Here is a 20147-nt window from a genome sequence, read left to right on the forward strand (position 1 = left end):
GTTCGACGGCATGCCTGTGAACGGAGCGGGTGTTGAGCAGGATGCACATCAGGTGTTTGTTGCTGGGGCTCGGTTTAGTAGGTGCAGTGTTGGGTCGTAGGCTGGTGAAGCGGCAGGTCAGGCAGGTGAAGGGTCCGTGGGTGCGTCTCGGGGTGGCTCGGTAGCAGGCGGTGTTTCGGCCGGCGTTGAGGGTTCTGGCATCGTAGCTGTGCAGGGTGTGCTGGCGAGGGCGAGGACCAGGGGGTCTGGCGCTGGGCGCGGTCCAGGCGCGGACGGGCGCAGACGGGCTTACCTTTGGCGCACCTTCGGCGCTCAGTCGGTGCTCCCGCTGCGCGCGTCCGCTGCGCGGTCGCTCTGGGGGCGTCATAAGTAAGGAGCCGGGAGGGAGGAGCAGCTGGGTGGCGGGAGCGGTCCGGCGAATGGAATCACAGGGGGGCGGGGCTGCAGGGAGGCAGCGGCGGGAAATCCCAGGAGCAGCGAGCGAAGGAATCTGCAGGCAGGAGGCGGCAAAGGCAGGCAGGAGCGGCAGCAGTGAGTGGGGCGACCAAGCCCATGAGTTAATTATACACCCAAATGGTCACATCACACAAACTCACAAGCACCAATCTGGTAGAGGTCATGTCATCCTTATTTTGTGAAGAAACGAGGGGAGACATACATTTCCCCGTGCTGTGGTGTGTGTATTCCTGCAGTTCAGGTGGGGGTAGGTCCGAAGGAGAGGAATATGTAGAACACTTATAACTTCCACAATGGAATTGTTACCACATTTCTAGACATCGAAATTTACATTGTCCTCTCCCACAAAATTACCTGAAGTTCTGTCCTAAATAGAGGTGACAATCGACAACACAATACATTGAGTGGTACTGGCTATTTAAAGTTAGGCACACATTGAAAGTTCCTCCGATCATTCTACAGAGACCTAAAGTTTGAGGCGGGTGCTGGTTCATAGTGGATATGGGGCACCAGTGCCTACACTAGGCTGATATGGAGAGACCCACCAACTCTGACCACATGTCACTTTTGGACGTGGGATTTCCATTTGTGCATAACCTGAACCTGAAACCAAATAAAGTAGAGTCTGTTAACTACTTGAGGAGTAGTAGGCCGCTCCATACCAAAGACGGTCTCACATTTACCCAATAGGCTTATAGCTGTAACAATGTCTTCCAACACCAACACGAAGAACTAGAATTATGCTTGGGTTTCTGCAACCTCTGTTGATACAATCACGTCTAAATATAGCAAGACAATGGATCATCAAAGGTTGCTATTGGTGGCACTCGCCAAACGAATAAGACAAGCATGTAGCTGGCTTGCTTCCTGGAGCATCCACATCTCATCTTAAATATGTTCTCTAATCTGGAGTTTTCCTCCTTTGGTCCATGAAGGAACATATTCATGCCAAATTGTTATGCTATTAATATGGGATACATTTTCATTTACATGACAATTTGTTTATAACAGGAGTGTAGGGTTTAGATCTCGAAGGGATAGATCTATGCTCGAATTGCAAGACCCACTGACTACAGAAAGGGTTTCCATTTAGGTTTTTAATCTATACAAGTTAGCTTAAGTAGGTATTCTGAAGGTCAGCCATGGATCTGGTTTTCTAAGTCATTCTTTGGAATTTCCTGATTTACATATGTGTTTAAGGTCAAATTCTCGGATGGATCCTGTACCTCCATGTTCTAGTGTTTTTTCAATATTACAAGAAAAGTAAATAGTGAAAAATGCATATTTTTGCATTTGCTGGCAACGTGGATTAGTGTGTTGGTTACTGACGATAAAGTAATCCCTTGTAAATTACTATTTGAATCTGTGCCTTAGTTTGATTAAAAATAGGGAATGCCAACCCCAGTAGTAAGAGCTATGCCAAAAAGTGCCCAGGCTTAAATTTACCTGCTGCATGTGTCCAAGTACATTCTTTCTGCAGTCAAATATTCCTTTGCCCTCTTCTGAGTACAAATTAAATATGAAATCTGTGGTGTAGTTATCATTGCACTTCTCATTCCTGAAAAGTAACACAAAAAACAGTAAGGTGTCATCCGTGGTCACCTTCTATCACACAAATGCATATTACTGATACACACTCTATGATGACGGACTGTATCTCCTATTGCTTGTGATCGTAGGTATATACTTCCTCTGAACTATTCATAATTTGTTCATATGCTAATAAAGTAGTTTATAGAGAAAACGATGACTTTGAATCCCTTGCTATTTTCTGAAAATGAGCAACCTGGAAACTTTCTGTCCACCCTAAATTGCGTTGGATTGTGCTGTCACCTGCAGCATATCGTCTGGAACTCACAATAGCTGCCGCCAGGCAACTTTGGAAAACAGAACTGGACTGTAAAAAGGTTCTTTATTTAACTACTGTTAGTCTGCACATTCGAATTTAAAGTGTAACGTGTTCTAGTTTTTTTTTGTTGAGTTTTAGGAAATGCAGTCTTTTATGTAATACAACAAGGGGTGGAGATAGCACACTCCAAAATGAATGTTTTTGTTAATGATTTTTCAGCAAATGGTTTCTGACCTAACAATTTTCATTTACAGACCTAAAATGGGGCCTATTATAACTTGTCAGAGGCCTGTTTTCAGAGATCCAGGGCTTTTCTATTTGTACCACACAGGTCATGAACGAATCGGCGGGGAAGGTGTTAATTTTTCAAAAAAGGTCAGATAATAAATGTGGGTTAGTACTCTGATATATGATATATGATATAAGAAAACTGCATTTTGATAATGTTATTTATATGTTACTTTAGCAATGCTGAGATTGTAAAATTGTAATTTGTTAAGAATCTGTAAAGCACTGTGGCATGATGCTGGATATTGTGGCCTGTTGTGGCCGTGTTTCTGTGACCCTAGGCAGATGCAGCTCCAAGATGAAAGTCTCAGCATTTGCCATATACCATTCCCAGCTGATGTGACAGAATCAGAAAGACTGAGGAGACAGGCCCCAAGGAGAAATTAACTATGAAAGTTTAACAAGGAACTAACATAGCAATTGTTTAAGAAGGAGAGGTAGAGACAAGGCATACTAATGGCCACGAAAGAAGTGAAGTGAATTCACCAATCAAAGTGAAGGGGACCGAACATGAATGGAGGAAACTGAGGACAGAGAAACACTGATCAGATTGGAACAGCCTGGCAGGATGAAGTGAGTACTGTGCCCAAGGGCACCTTGGTACAAGGTACGGACCACATCATAAGGCAAGTCCTGCAAAGGAGCTGGGATCACGTGTGTGTCGAGGCCACCAGCTAAAAGCAACCTTGATACCTGGGGACTCCGATAATGTTTTATATTCACAGAGGTACCACTCTGGGGTTTATTCATACTCGCCTGTGTGTAATCTTATTCATTGATGGTGAGATCTTTCTTTTTCCAAAATGCCCAATTGCTCAGAACTATTTATTCCTGAGGAACTATCTGAGCTCACCCGTAGTTGGCTCCTGAAGCTGAAATGGAAACTACAGACTGCTAAATACCAGAGCCCCCCATTCAAGATATCCAAAGGTCTTGAAAGTTGGCTCATTTATTCCATGAGTACTATAAGACAGACTTTTACCAATAAACACCCTCGTGATGCAGCTTTCTTGATCCTTGACTTTTCTTACACTTTATCAGTCAACTAATACCCTACTAAGGCACAGAAGATGACTACACCATGGTCATCAACATGCTGGAGGAAAGGTTGAAACATGGGTACGAACGTGGGAAAAATACGACTGCCTTCCACGAACAATTACTGCTTAGAAATGTTCTAAAGAACTGACGCAACAATTCAGTTTATGACGGAGAGAAACGCTGAGTTGGTCTTTCTGGCCTCTCCTGCTCCCTCCCGATCCGGAAGCTGAACAGAGCTGATCCTGGTGAGAACCTGGAGAGGGCAATGTTCTTGGCTCTGAGCCAGTGGCAGATTGCCAAGTCGAGACTGTCAGCCTGACATTGGCCTGTAGCGGCTTCCTGAACAGCCACATGTTCAAGGAATGGAATAATCATTTGACAGAAACTGCAGCAGAGTAGGGATGTGTCATTCTTGCTAAAGGAACGATTAAAGTAAACTTCCAATTTAGGCTCATGTTTGTAACTGACAGTAAATCGAAAGAATAAAAGCACTGTTTTTCAGATACCCGATAATATAAATTATCAATGTGGAACTATATTACTGAGCACATGGTTTCCATTGAGAATCGAACAAAGAGCGATACACTGAAGTAAGAACACTGAATAAGGGGGTGGGCTTCCCCGAATGTGTGCAGAGGTTTAGCGACTGCACGGCTAATATAACCTGTTTTTTGACTCAACAAAAATGAAGGAAAGACTCAGCCCAGAACACCTCTCCCTCTTCTTATGTGGCCTTTAAAGACCAGATGCTACCTGCCTGCCTCTAACAGAGCTCAAGGACAGAAACAAGCTAAGCCGCTCCAACGTAATCAGAGAAATGTCTCCCAATAGCAAAAATGTCTACCTCCTGAGACAAGAGGGCTTTATTAGAGCCAGCAGAAGTGGCAAGTGCTCAGCTCTAGGTTTGTCCACTGATGGATGATTAACTATACCATGTTGTCCATAAGGAGGAGAGAATTTCACCAGGGGATTCTCTCCCAGTGGAAATCTTCCTGCAGAGAACTTAGCAGTACCTCTACCACTTGGCAGATTTACATTTACTGTCCAAATCCTAATCATCCTATGGTCATGTAGTCATGTTAATACATCTCAATCATGTTAGGAAGTCTTCATCATAAAAGCAGTTTTTTTTTACCTGGGTATGAATCTTCTTCATCATCTCAGTCATTTTCTATAAAGAATAGCGAGATGCACAACCAACAGCAAAGTGTGATGCTATTTATTTCTCTCGCAGCCTTAGCCAGTGTGTGAGCGCTAGATATAGACCGTCGGTCAGCATGTTTATGTTGTTAAGCAAGCGTTAATGAGTTCTTCACTTATACAACATTTGTTCACTTCAACATCTCCACAGTTACCATATCTCGCAGTCATTCTCTTTTGTACGTCTTTGAGTGATCACTCACACTCATTTAAGTCTGGAACAAACCTTGTCTAGTGATGTTCTAAAAGTGCTCACAATTAGGTATTTATTGATTTAAAAAGGAAAAGGGAGGAACATCTCACCTCAGCACCAGGCCTCTCTTCACTGTGGTTTTCATCTTTTCTGTCAGATGTTCAACATTCCTCTAGAAATCAAGGAACACACCAACCATTTTAAAATGCAATACAAAATACGTGTTAAGAAAAAAACACAATTCGGCCTCCATAGCTAGTAGTAATGAGTAATTTGACTGCTGAGACCCATATGCATTTCAAAGCACTATGCAGATCAAGGTGCTACATTCCGATGCACTTTTTTTTTTTTATTGCATTTCACCAAACTTCCAAAGTGCCTGAATGACTAAATGTCTCCATCCTCCTCACACACCCACAGAGGTGGCATTCAATTTTAAAATGTTACTGTAGAAAAAGAAAATATAATGATGCAAAACTGTGCTTATATAACTGGTTTCAGATCCTAATGTATCCACCCTACACATCATTGAAAAGAGAGATTGCAGCCTCCTCATACTCTAACACTTGTCGGCACTGGCCAGCCGGCACTCAGTAGCCTCGCCACAGGCATGGATAAATAGGACAGGGCCCTCAAACAGCTGAGATGATTTTAATCATCTGATATATATGTGGTGAAATGCGAGGGTTCGGTTCCTCACCCTCCCCATCCCTCACAATATCACTTAGGGATCCACTCTCAGATTTAGGCATGGATAAACGTACCTCAGTGATACACAACCCACCTGCAGATATGGTCAGGAAAAATATGCACAACCTCAGGAGATCCGTCTCATGAAAATGGAATTCATACTCATCAGAAGGAGCACCATCATCTGTACCACCAAGCACGACTCACGGACAGGAACATGAAAGACTTTTCCTCACATATATTCCCTTGTCTGAAGACTCTCGGCTCCTACATCAGCTTCATATATATCCTTCAAGAACCACAGCGCATAGAAAGCTCAGCCAAATTAAAATCTTACTGGTTCAAATTTGGTGCCTGGTTTACAAAGGATTGCCACTGGCTTTACAGTCTGAAAATGTTTTAAAGCCAGGTAAGATGACACTTTGTTACAAATCTTTTATTCGGGCTTATGCAAGGAAATAATCTTAATACTATTTTAAAACGTATCAGAATAATTACTGCAGTCAAAGACGTGTTAATGAACGGAACGTGAGTTAAATGGCAAAAATATCAAACAAATGCTACTAATTCAGCTGTAATTTCCAAATATGCCTGGAGTCCAGCATGATTCGGTTGAAACAGGGTTTTAGCACAAATAGTAGAATTATTCCCCACACAGTAATTTATGTGAGACAGAGAGAAGAATAATGCAGAAACATCTGGACATGTCGGTGGTGCAGATGGGAGAATTATGTGATGAACAACAGTAATTTCTGAGGCACACAGAATAATTAGGCACGACACATTGGTAATTTCAGTGGCACGAGTGGATGAATTTCATGATACAAATAGAAAATTAGGTGCTTAGGCCCTCATTACAAATGACCTGGGAAATGGCCAGGATTTTCCCTGAGAAAGGGAATTCTTAGAAATGAGGAAATCCATAATTTCGGGTTTGATTTCATGGGCAATTCTTAATTCCCCCTACCAGATTTTTACATGGAAATTTTAACTCTTTTGGCAGCCGAAATATCAGTGTGAAAATAAACAGATCCATGGAAACAATTCAGGTCTCATTATTCTGATGCTATTTACGATTAGCATCACTCAATCTCTAGCCTCTATCACACCCTTGTAGCTATACCAGCAGTGGCCGCTGCAAATGTCAATGGGGGGGGGCATGTGGGAGGTGCGACGACGAGAATAGGAAAAACAAAAAAAAGCAAAAACATTTTTAAAAATGTAAAACCTTACCTTTTTTGCCGTTCCCGCTGAGTCCTGCCACCTCACTCCTCTTCTAGTGTCACAGCATTGACTAGGACACCAGCACAGGCTCCCCAGCAATCCTGATGCTGCTTTCATGCAAAACCTAGCATTAAGGCAGCATCAGGATTGGTCTGAGCGGCAGTGAGTGCCACTCAGACACAGCCCTGGGGTCTGTGCAGTTTCTCCAGCCCGGCTGTGTGAGAAATCTAAGTGCACATGTGTATTAGGCCGGTCTGAGGCGGCTAGCCAAACACACATGTGCACTTAGGTGCACTCTCTCCCACCTCCTGTGGGCCAGCCAGCCCCACCCTGTACTGCTGGTTGAGCCAGCGGATGAAAAATAAAACGATTGTAGAAGTTACAATATAGTTAAATTATCATTTTTTTCATTTCCTGGCTCTTGGCTATGGGGGCCACTCTCCTCTGCCATTGCGGAGGAGCCACCCCTGAGCTATACGTTTCCTTTCCTTTTTGTGGTATCTTGTGTTTGGAGTTGTACTTTGTTGTTGTGTTGTAAGTAGGTGTGTGTTTCGGTGTCCACTGTGAAGTTAGACGAGGAAGTAAGAGTGCCAGTTCCCGGGGAGTCATGTTAGTACCACGCTATCTTGTCATCGGCTGATGGAATAAAGACACTACTAGTGCATTCATTAGAACGACAGCATCTGCCACACCTTTCTGTGATAAAATAACGTTGTTTTTAATGTTTGATATTCTGATCAGCACACCTCAAATGTTCCCTACCTCCTGCAATTCTGCTGCTTCATTTGCCCCTTTGTGATACACTACTGCCTGTTTTCCATTTTTTTAAAATTGATCTCTAATAATAGGAGCTGAATTTCTCTACAAATACAGCAACAAATTTGATTTATTAATATATCAAATTAATATAGGTTATGTAAATGGCTCATTAGTTGGAACATCATGCAGATCAATTATGTTCTTATATCTGGCGATTTCGTCGGATATCTCATGAAAATACCTTTGCCAACATCTGCTTCATGACACTTGCTGCTTGCTCAAGGCTAGTTTCAGCAGGATACCTTCTCTACATCCCATATCGTGTCTCTCCACTACCCTGACTGGATGTCGAGATAAAGTCAGAGCCCACAGTTTGAATATATTCATAAATTAAAAGATTTCAACATTTAAATGTGTGTTGGAACTCTCTCTTTGAAATGGGACAATAAACTGATCACAGATGAAGCACAAATGAAAAGATTTGAATTGGTGTCCACCAGTGTTTAATTTGTAAATGAATATGTGCTGGGGCTCAAAGTTTTGCTCAGAAGCCCACCATCAGCGTTATCAAACGCTTGAGGGCCAACTACCCAGGGGCGGCTCCTTCACAGCATCGCCCCACAGGCTGAGCTAGCAGCAGAGAAATACAACTATTTTCCACAATTTTTACATTTTTCAGCTGCTGTCTCAGCCAGCATGTGAACAAAGGGGCGGGACTGGGCCATGAGAGGGGGGAGGAGGAGTGGAGTGCACTAAGTGAGCATTTTAGTTTGGCAGGCCTAAGACAGCCAGCCAAAATGACATGCGCACTTAGGTTTCTCCAACCCAGCTGTGTTGCACAGCCGGGTTGGAGAAACTGCACAGATCTCAGTGCGCTGTCTGAGCGGCAGACCAAGCCCCGCAGACCAATCCTGATGCCTGACGCTGCTCTCATGCTAGGAATAGCATAAGAGCAGTGCCAGAATTCCATGGGGAGCCTGTGCTGGTGTTCCAGGGACTGCTAAAACACAAGAAAAGCAGAGGAACGAGGCAACAGGCAACGGAGGCAGCGTTGGAATGGTAAGTTGTTTTTTAAATTATTATTTTATTTCCCCCCTCTTTACCCACATGACCCCTCACCTTGAGATTTGCGTTGGCTGCTGCTGTGAATACCAAGGCTGTGTAATACTGATTCCAGCTCAGGCCTCTTTGATTCAGCACCAAACAGTCATTGCCTTTTTATCTCACTGGTGTAGGTTCTTTGCATACATGCTTTTTCCTTTTAACACAGTTTTTCTGTCTTTCGCTTCATTCTTCTTTCCCCTTTTTGTGCTTTTCTCTCTCTTTGTCAGAACCAAAGGCTACTGAGGAAAAGTAGGTGCCAGTCCGCAACTTAAACCACCGGGTCAAATTAAGCAATAGTATCTCTGATCTAAACAATTTTGGGAATTACCTGGTATACAAAGTTTAAAATTTGTGAACCGGTTCATAAAGAATTTAAACTTTTTTTTAAGGTAAAATCAGATGAGGGGCAAAGGGTGGATTATCTGTTTTTTAATTATGCTGTATCTGCAATGCAATTACATAATTCCATTGTCTAGCGACTGGTTTGAAACACCTACACAAGGACTGGTGCCTTGCGGCTTGCAGAGGAGTCCTGACAAATTAACAGTTCTCAACAACTGTCAACAAAGATTATTGCTCTCATAAGTCGATAACGTGTTTCAGAAGGCGATAGATCCATAACCTCTCTGTCCATCCTCCTCGAATATCTACTCGGATTCTACCACACTTGATTAAATAGTAGTATCTCTCTGTAATTGCACAAGGGAAGAACACTTCTAGTGTAAACACAGCCTCAAACCACCAAAGCTTGCCAAATTATTGGCTAACACGTGCACACCCCCAAACATACTTAAACACCACTAATGTATGACTTTTAAAGCAAGCACTTGTCATGGTGCTGATTACATTACTTAAAATCTAGTGGAGTGAAAAACAAAATAGCTGTTCATGTGCAATGTATGGCTTAGCATTCATTGTAAGTCTACAAAACAACAAATTAGAGGATCCTACTTTTACCTTTAGTGTTGTACATTACTAGCATATACACATTTGTAATTGTTTGATTCTTTTAAAACAGATAATGCCTCACACTCTCCACGAAAGCAAGGAAAAAAGAAAGGAAAGCATATTAGGAACTTATTGTTGCATTTCTTTTTAGAACACAAAAGGTCCCATTATTTAGCCATTTAATTATGTATAACATTTCAAATATCAGGTACAAACATTTTAGACTTCTAGGCACATCCCCAAACCATTATAAGCAGCACCCTTGGCTTGTATCGCACATACAAAGAGTACCACCTCTATATGGGGGCTTGACTGGATAGGGCTGAGTGACACGAGTGCGGCAGCAGGCCTGGGTCCTACCTGTAAGTCACGGATGCTAAATGGGTCTTCATAGATGTATGCCGCGTCGGCGCCAGCAGATAGACCAGCCATGGTGGCGAGGTACCCACAGTACCCTCCCATCGTCTCGATAATGAACACTCTCCGCTTGGTGCCGGCTGCAGACTGCTTGATGCGATCACAGGTCTAACAAACCAACAGGCAGACAAATGAACTTCATGTCAAGTTTCTAATACTTTTTTTGCACTCTGATGCCTTTTTTATTCTCCCCAAATAATCACTTCCTGATCGCTTAATTTGGATTAAGTGCTACCACATTACTCTTTCCACTTCCCCATTTCTGTCTTCAACCCAAATTCAATCCTATGTGAAACAAGTCAAATCCCATGAGCTAATCCGAACCAAGTGAAATTATACATTACTGTCCAGTTCATTATCTTTCCTCTGTCCTTGATTTTCATCGGTCTGTCAAGAACCCAGCTAATCGGTATAGTTGGGCCTATGTAATATGGGTCCATTTACAAGGAATGTTTTGCCTGCGTGGACAAAAGTCAAACTGCATTCAGAACTCACCAGTGATTCACAAATCCAGTTTTACATCTTGGGTTGTCACTTATGTAGGCAAAATTATTCCCCTAGCTAGTCGTTTTCCACACAAATGGCTCCCACACGTGAATATTCGCAAACATTTATTATGCGTTTCCCACACTAATTGGCGACTCCAAATTCACACGTTAATGCTCCTGATGTGCGGTAACAGCAGGGCTGTCATGGGCGAAGCCAAATGGCGCTATTCCCCGCACCAAACTTTTTGAGCTCACGCTATGTTTGTTTATGCTTTTCAACAGATAGCCTTCCCTGATTATCAATGCCGAGAACAGCAACATGGGCAATATCACTAAATGCGTCGGTGATATATCTTCACTCTTTTCCCTTTCTTTCCATAATATTCTTTGTAAACTTAGACGCATATAGGCGGTCCCATTGATGTTGTTGTCCCCAGCCCCACAAAACTGTGCCAGAGGAAAGGATGGAATTGTAGCAGTGTTCCACAATTTTAAACGAGGCACAGGGAAAGTAAAGATTTCTCATGAAAAATCATTTTCAATTGAAAGGAATGAAGAATTAAGCTTACCCTCTTGCTTGTGGATTCCTCACCTCCTGAATCTCTCCAGGCACCAGACTGGATCTGGAAACTCTTGCAATAGCCCCTGTGCACCAACAGGTAGCGCTACTGGCTCCCACTGGGACTCTGAGCGGCACACCTATGTGCATGACAACACAAAGCCGCACAGAGGGGCAAATCCTGATGCCAGTTTAATTCTTATTTTTTTCTGCAGACAAAGACCTGGAGCGTAGCTGACAGAACGAATTGCCGCTGGCAGTGCATTGAATCTAACGTGGATTCGTATTAAATCCGGAAAGTCCACTTCACAGGACAGGCAGAATCTGCGGCTAGAGTATCCACAGAAAGAGAATTACTGAAGGTAACATTCTTCTGAGGCTTATTTCTAGCCGCAAATTATTTGCCTTGTAAATTGATACCAGAGCAAAGATCCCCCCAGTGAGATGGGTCTGAGGGACATTTTGTATAACTGAGTGGGCAACATGACTCTTTCTACGGTCTTTTGAATTTAAGGAATAAGGCCTGGTTAGAGTATGGACAGTGAATGCTTGGAAAATATACAGAAACAGGATGCCCTGAGCCAGGGCAGCAGTCATGGCTTTTGCTTAGGTGGAATGAGCTCAAAGGCCCACAGAAGGATCCTTTTAGGCCAAGGTATAGACCACCTTGATACAGAGGACAAATCATTGGATTATGGTCCTTTTCTAACCCGCCTTGCTTTCTTAGAACCAGTGAACCTAAGAATCGGCTTATCATGTATACAGTACTCCTGAGTCCTACAAGAGTAAAAGCCGATATTACCTCTTAGATCCAACCGGTGTAGTCTCTCTTCTTCTTGAGGTGTATGTGGCAGAAAAAAGAATGTGGTGTGCACCTCATGGATAGTCAGCATCCCTTTTCGGGAGAAAGGATGTAGGAGTCCTAAGCACCTGTTGTCAGATAAGTTAGTATACAGAGGCTGAACTGAATAAAATCTAAAGTTGGGTGACATAATGTGCAGATGTAGTTGCAACTGCAAACACGGTCTTCAAATGCAAGAGTCTTGGAGTATAACTATAAAGAGGCTAGAAAGTAGCACTAATCAAGGATGTTAGAACCAAACTGAGGTCGCAGTGCAGCTTAATGAAAGGGGCAAGGGGATATGTGAGAGACCTTCCAAGAAATGTACCAAACTAATGATTAGAATGACAAGGGCAAACAATAAAAGGGCGCTAAGCACCCAATTTTAGGTAACCGCAGTACCATGATGATTCTGCCACGCAAGGTTAAAATTGCGGTTTGATGATTAATATACTGTAGTACAGGTCAAACACCCATAACCTTATTTGGTTTTGACAGATTTTACCTTTTAATTGGAAAGCAGAATAAGTAGTCAACCTACACTCTGTCTGACTGCATTGACCAAAACCCTGGATCTTTCATTGTTTTTTGTGCCTGATATCTGTATGTGTAGCACAAAGTATACTCAGAGGAACACACAATGAATAGTGGGCACTATATATAGCAAATGCTATATACAAACTTCAGGTGTGTCTAATGAGTGATGCATCCTATTATGATACTGGCCTACTTAATGTGTAACAAACTCTAAGTGCAGTCACAGGGAGCCCTCCTGTATGTTACGTTATTTGGTATTTGCAACACCCACTGTCACCGGGGATCTCTAGGTGAATGATTAGGAGATATCGATCCAGAGGCATATTAGACTTAAAGGGAAAGTCAGACCAAACAGCCAGGTTTTAGGCTACATCTAAACTTCATCAATGATGGTTCAGTATGTGGAGGCCTAACCATAAAGCACTGCAGCCTGGAGAGCACACAGAAAAACAGCACCCACCTAGTCTAGCATTGTCAATTCTAGGAATCTTTGGAGAATAACCACTTGAAGATCTGAAAGTCCTAGTAAGATGGTTCCTCATCACCTCCTTTTTAATGAAGCCGAGAGCCACACCTAAAAGGACTTGTGGACAAGTCAAAATGTTTTCAACTGAATTCTTTGGTTTGATCAGGGGAAGTTGTACAAAATGGAACAGATATGATCGAACTGCGGTCAGCTAACAACAAAGCATGCAGCCGAATTCTGCACTAACTATAATTTGTTCATGAGCATTTGGGGCAATTCCAAATAGGTTGTGTTGGATCAGTCAAGCTGAGCGCCAATCAGTGCTGCTGCTACTACTTGCTTGCACTCCACATCTATATGAGGTGATATTTTCTGGAGTATTTGCAGTCGGTGAAGCAGGTCAAGATTGTTGACAACAAGTACTCTGCCACGGAGAGCTGGCCAACAGTCTTCACACCCAAGCTTTTTACCAGCAATGATGGGATCGGTGGATTAGATAGCTCAAAGGACCAGTCGATGTTCCGCCATATATCGTAGTGGTTGTTCAAGACAAGATTCTCTGTATAGTCAAACCCCATTTGAGAGTCACCTACCATGCGTGAAATACCACAGTGCAACATTACAGAACATTGTGATTAGTGCAATGTTACCAAGAACTACTGCATCAACTACTGCAGTACATTATACGCACAAGAGCTACTGCAGCACATAATATGCTGACTGTTTGCTTAGGCAACTGACTTCATTATCAAATGACAAAACTCTGCAATATACAACAATTCACTTAGGCCCTTCTTTCCTATTAACAGACATGATAGAATCCAAAAAGAAACAGAGACAACAATGGGTTCAAAGAGAACCAAGTCAAACCTCCAATTCCTGAACCTCATATTAAAAAAAACACAAAAAAAACTCCACTGCCAATATGGATAACCTCATCATGAAATTGTCTGCATTACATAGGTTGCCACAAAGCACAAGGATCAACATTGACCTCATGCAGACCATCACCTACTGAAGCGGAGATGTATGTTAGCCAGCTGAATTGGTAAAGACAACTAAGAATGTCCCTTCTAAGGTTACTGAACTTAAACGAGAGCAAAGAGAATTTAAAGATTGCAACAGATGTGGAAAACTATGCATCTTTGGTCTGCCCGAGGGTGTGAAAGATAAAGCCAACACTTCTGCTATTTGTTAGAGACCTGCATCCCACAAACCCTGGGAATAATCTGCCTGAGGGTGTGAAAGATAAAGCCAACACTTCTGCCATTTGTTAGAGACCTGCGTCCCACAAATCCTGGGAATAACATTTATTTTCCCTGCTGAACTTGAAAAGCACAAGGAACCCCAATAAAGAGACAAAAATCAATCAGATCCTTAGGTCCTTACCCAACATCATCTGGCACGCACAGCAAGGCTTGAATTCTGCAGTCTTTGGGGATGAAATACCTGCACACTGTCAAACATGATTGGAACAGATTTGTTGTAAAAAAAATAAATGGGTAGGAGCGGAACTACAAATCCGTTTCTTCAGGTGTGGAAAAAGAAAAACAATGCCAGTCTGCCCAGGTAGCACATTTATTTGGCTCCACATTGTCATGTCGTGAGGAATGTAGAAGTCACAACAGAATCCAATGGCGCCAACTGGTGGTACGCAGAAACAATTGCAGGAGTTTCTAGATCATGTGTGGAGTCTTCAAACATTTACAATGTGAGGTAGCTTCAGTTAGAAGTATCATTCAGAAGCCTAAGGCTTAGTGGGGATATGATAGCAGCTTGCTTCAACCATCCACAGAAGTAGCTTAATGGCCTTTATGGACATAGCCAGGCTGCCAGTGTAGATGGGAAAAGTATTTGTTTAACCGGGTGGAGGGATGGGCCTGCCTGATGTTTGCCTCTGAAGGAGTATTCTGGTGTCAGATAGTCAGTCTAGCTATATAAGGTGGAAAAGCCTCCAGGAAGCTGGTGCTTAGAATCTTCTAGTGTTTTTGTCCTGTCTCTAGAGTGGGCTAACTGCTTTGCCTACATTTTTGGCAAACTATTTTGCCCCCAACAGAGGCTAATCCAAGAGCTGAACAGGTTGACACTCTGATCGATATTCTCCTGGAACTATCTGATCCACTTCACTGCCCAATGGAAAGGACGGGCTCCAGACTCAGCATGAAAAACGCGAGCTAGAGAACAGTAAGTGGACCGAAATGGTAGGGCACCACATTATGGCCACAAATTCTGTGGCTGGGCACACCCCTTGCTCTATCCCAGGGATGCTGGCAAGCAATCAGCTGCATACTGGTGGGCAGAAGGCCGTGGCAGGCACTCATGATCCTCTGAGTAAAATCTACAGCCTGCAGCGTCCAACCGACACAATTGCTCTCTCTACTGCCTTGGGACTAGTAAAGTGCTGCCACTGGAAGCTGCTAAAAGCAGGAGCAGGATGGGATTGCCAGGCTGGCTTGAGAAAACTTCATGGATCTAGAGGATGGGATCTATTCCCACTACCCATATCTTTGTGTCAAGGAGTCACAAGGGCCTAGATGTGGGAAACTCTCTGAATGAGTGGGTTTGTGTGAAACTCAAGATTGGTTTCTGAAGCTGTGGGGTGTTCATTCAAACTAGTTGTATTTGTCCCACACAGGGTGCAATAAACGTTGATTCATGTCAATCTTTGATAACGGAGGATAATATCTGAGTACCGCGGGTGTATGGTCATTTTGGATAAATAGTGAATCCATTTTTCGACTAAGAGACTCATGTTAACAAATGCTATGCTCCACGCTTTGGCTGGAAAGCCTGTTCCTGTCAGACAAGAAAGATCACTGCAATTGAAGTGCTGGCTCTATTTACATTTTTATTGGTACTTCTCCGGCTGCACATAGGATAGCTTAGTTTAATAATTCAAATGGAGTACCATGTTCAGGCAACAATGTCTAAATAATGTTCAAGCATTCACACTAGGTGTCTAATTTCCGAAGCTTCAATTTGCTTGAATTGTGTAAGACAAAGGAATTATGTCATCATTCTGACTGTTGGCCAATGACCCACAGGTATGACTTAACTCCTGTGAAATTTGTGTGTTGGAGAAAGTGTTGGTTGTGCCACGACAGCCCAATATACACAGGTCTGTACCACCCCACGTCCTCTGCAACATCATGACCTTGAGCCAACCTGTAATATTTTGATATATCTACATTTAAAGGACATGATATAGTTCCTGTGAATTACAAAGATCATTCAATGGGTATAGACATCGCTCGTGAATAATGGATGTTGATACCACTTCTGTTTGTTCAAAGCCAGCATGCCAAAATGAAAATTACAGTTTTGTTGACTGGCTGGTACACAACAACATCAGAGACCCCTTTGAAATTGTTCTGACTTTGCAGTCTTCCCATAACTTCTTCACAGCACAGTAGATCTTATGTAAATTGCTGTAAAAATCGTTCCTGACTAAAAACATATGAAATTCATTTTGTCAGCTAGATTTCAACAGAGGAACACATCCGCAATGACCTGGTTTGTTTTGAGTTCGGCGAGGGAGAGATACTCACGTTAGAGATGGTGTTGAGCGCAGTGTCAGCCCCGATGCTGAAGTCAGACCCAGGGACGTTGTTGGAGACGGTGGCGGGAATAACGACCAGAGGGATGCAAAGCTCCTCATACTTGGACCGACCTTCAATTATCTCCAGACCTCCAGTGAAAGCCTGAGGGGGAGAGATCCCAGTTGTCTGAGCATACACCTGCTTCCAAATGCTTTCTCTACATCACATCAGAGCTGTGAACTCGTCACAGGGGCAGTATTTAACAGAGCATGTGGGATGGAGCAGATTCCAAAAGACTTATTTTATATTTCTATAGGGCTTATAAATAGAGCACATCTAGCTCCATGGAGCACAATGTTTCAGAGCATCTGAGCAGTGATGAGCTGCAGATACAACAGTATGGTACATTTGATTTGGGTTCTGGTTTGAACCGAATTACAGAAAGCATTATGTGATGGGGAGATGAAGTGGTGGGCAAAAGTAACTGGGCAATACTAGGCGGATGCTAGGCTTAGTAAATCACACATTTTCATGTCATAAATTTACAAATCCTTACTTTTTATGATAAATGTTTACAGTTGAGGCAAGGACGGTGACAGTAGTTGGGCCAAGCTAAGCAGAAGAATATCTAGATTGTCCAGGTTTGATGAGATAAGTACAGACTGTGTAAGCATGTGGTCTTTTGCGTACACTTCGTGTGTTATCAATCCCTGAGAGACGCCAAAATGACGCAGTGTGTTTCATAGTGAGAAAAACCCATTTAATATGGAGAGGGCGGGAAGCACAGAAATGATATAGTCATTTAAGGGTCTCAAAGGTTTAAACACAGTAGAATAAACACACACGTTCTAAAAATACACTCAAAAACATATTTTGCCCAAATAGTATGTTATGGGCTAATAAGCTTTTAATGTAAGGTATGTCTTTAAATTTCAGGGATTGTGGCATTAAACATTGTGGAACATATTCATTGAAACGAGTCTGTCACTTTAGGCCTCCTACACACCCTGACTCTTTGCATGATTTTCAACTGACCTCCTTGTTTCATGAATATGAACACTGAGGGGGTCATTCTGACCCCGGCGGTCCTTGGGAGCACCGCCAACAGGCTGGCGGTGCTCCGCAGGGCATTCTGACCGCAGCGGTTTGGCCGCGGTCAGAAAGGGAAAACCGGCGGTCTCCCGCCGGTTTTCCGCTGCCCTGCTGAATCCTCCATGGCGGCGCAGCTTGCTGCGCCGCCATGGGGATTCCGACACCCCATACCGCCATCCTGTTCCTGGCGGTTCGCCGCCAGGAACAGGATGGCGGTATGGGGTGTCGTGGGGCCCCTGGGGGCCCCTGCAGTGCCCATGCCAATGGCATGGGCACTGCAGGGGCCACCGTAAGAGGGCCCCACTTTGAATTTCAGTGTCTGCTCAGCAGACACTGAAATTCGCGACGGGTGCTACTGCACCCGTCGCACACCTTCCACTCCGCCGGCTCCATTCGGAGCCGGCTTCATCGTGGAAGGTTGTTTCCCACTGGGCTGGCGGGCGGCCTTTTGGCGGTCGCCCGCCAGCCCAGTGGGAAACCCAGAATGACCGCTGCGGTCTTTGACCGCGGTACGGTCTTCTGGCGGTCCCAGCCAGGCCGGCGGCTAGCGCCGCCGGCCGGGGTCAGAATGACCCCCTGAGTGTCTACGTTATCTGCACGTCGGATGTTGTGAATAAAATGGCACATTATTTTACAATGATGGATAAACACACGTACCAGTTTCTGCTCTCATTGCCCTTTCCACAACTAATAGACAATTAAAATAAAATCAGGTAAAATAACATTAACACATGAACAAGACAAGACGTTCTACTAAGTGTGCATTTAAAGTACTGATACGAAACACTCCCGGGCACGAGAAACGGTTCTCTCCCTCTTAGACAGCTCTATGATTTATAGGAATAGTCCAGATGCTGATAATGCTTTTTCTGAAAATAGAACAGAACACAACCACAAGCAACGCACCTCAAATCCCCCGATGATTATCAGGCCATGTATGCTGTAATCGCTTATATTTTTGCTGATTTCCTCAAAGTATTTCTTCGGCAGGACCCTGAATAAATCAGATATTAATGCAAACGTCAGAAGATATGGCTTCAGTTCAGTTGTAGTGTCTTGTCAATAGTATATCAATTAGTTTCCTGTCTTGCAACAGTGGAGAGTGAAGTTCGGTGCACCCACATAACCCATTATGTTTTCCGTATTTCCACTGCAAGAGTGTAGCAGGGTGTGGCACGATGAGCTGTTTGTGTCTTGGTGTTAGACACTCGCAGAGGAGTTGGGCGGAACATAGTTGCAGACCAATAACTCGGGCTCCATAGGCTCCTTACCAGTGAAGGAAGTTGGCCCGGAGTGGTCTTTTGAGTGCCAAGCGCAGCTTGTGCGTTAAATTTGCAGTCCTACCCAAATGGCTATACCTCTGATATCTTACTTGAGATTTGAAGCAACTTCAAATAAACCCACCTCTTTCGTGTAGCTGACCCTCTTGAAACACACCACAAACAAGCAACTATTCATCTGGAAGTTAGATGCCCAAGACCAGCCCAATGCCTGCCTTCCTATGATCATAAGCGTGGACTTGCGGGCATCTGCCCGGCACAAGGCCTTCCCATTCAACTTTTGTATAACATGTGGAAAATGAGACACACAGCTTAACCAGTCACAAATTGCCAGCCTGCATTGCTAATTACCGGCTTTATCGTTTGTTGCCATACCGAAAAAGCAAAGAGGCATGCATCCATTTAAATCATCCCACTAATCAAGAAATAGCAGACCATTCAAACAGTCAACCCTAACAAGTCTGTTTCTACAGGTTCAATGAAGTCACTATTACATTGTTACCTCTTTGTTCCAAGTCTGGAGCCACCTTGTCCTACCCAGCCACCTACACCACTCCATCCGATCTCCTCAATCTGTTAGGGAAACCGGAAGTGAGCATGAGTACACATTTTTTTGTTAGACATATCAGCACTGATAAAACAGGCCTAATCGTAAGCTGTGCACAACAAAGCGATAAACAGGACCTACAAATAACCAAGGGTCAGTGTTGCAACCTGGAGGAGGACCTTGGGAAGCTTGGGTTTCTCAGAGCTGGGGCCTGCGTGCAAACAGCCATAGTTAATGGCAGCCCTTTCATACCACTGATTAGCTGAGCCAGTCTCCGCTTCCTGCAAAGCTGGTGACTAGGGAATACATGCACAAGCGAGAGTCACGGCTGATGGTGTCAGTTTTAACATCATGCTAAGCCTTCGATCTTCAAAATAAACTAAACAGTTAATCAGAAGAATACATATATCATATATTTTCATTCTATGCGAGTTTATTCTTCTGTGAAATGCAGAGGTATAGGTGTGTGGGGAGCATAAACATGCACATGACGCAATTCATGGAACAGAAATGTCAATACAGAGCATGCAGCATCTTAGAACACTAGTGAAGTAGTTGGTTTCCCTGCAGAGTGTGCCTGAGGAACACGATAATGATAAGCAAACAACACAGAATGAGCTTTATTTAAT

The 20147-nt window shown here is 43.5% G+C and overlaps 1 protein-coding gene across 3 annotated transcripts in view; it reads right to left on the minus strand.

Annotated features, from left to right (window-relative positions):
* The window catches only part of LOC138292322 (ATP-dependent 6-phosphofructokinase, muscle type-like), a 227795-nt gene that overhangs the window by 15764 nt on the left and 191884 nt on the right, over positions 1 to 20147 (minus strand). For all 3 annotated transcript variants that reach the window (XM_069230870.1, XM_069230869.1, XM_069230871.1), the window contains 6 exons: positions 19474 to 19544; positions 18598 to 18685; positions 16609 to 16761; positions 10113 to 10277; positions 5138 to 5199; positions 1903 to 2014 (listed from right to left, as the gene is read on the minus strand). In XM_069230870.1, the coding sequence (XP_069086971.1) occupies positions 1903 to 2014; positions 5138 to 5199; positions 10113 to 10277; positions 16609 to 16761; positions 18598 to 18685; positions 19474 to 19544 (651 nt within the window). The remainder of the gene's footprint in view (positions 1 to 1902; positions 2015 to 5137; positions 5200 to 10112; positions 10278 to 16608; positions 16762 to 18597; positions 18686 to 19473; positions 19545 to 20147) is intronic.

Source organism: Pleurodeles waltl, chromosome 4_2 (genome assembly GCF_031143425.1).
Source record: "Pleurodeles waltl isolate 20211129_DDA chromosome 4_2, aPleWal1.hap1.20221129, whole genome shotgun sequence".
Classification (NCBI taxonomy): Eukaryota; Metazoa; Chordata; class Amphibia; order Caudata; family Salamandridae; genus Pleurodeles; species Pleurodeles waltl.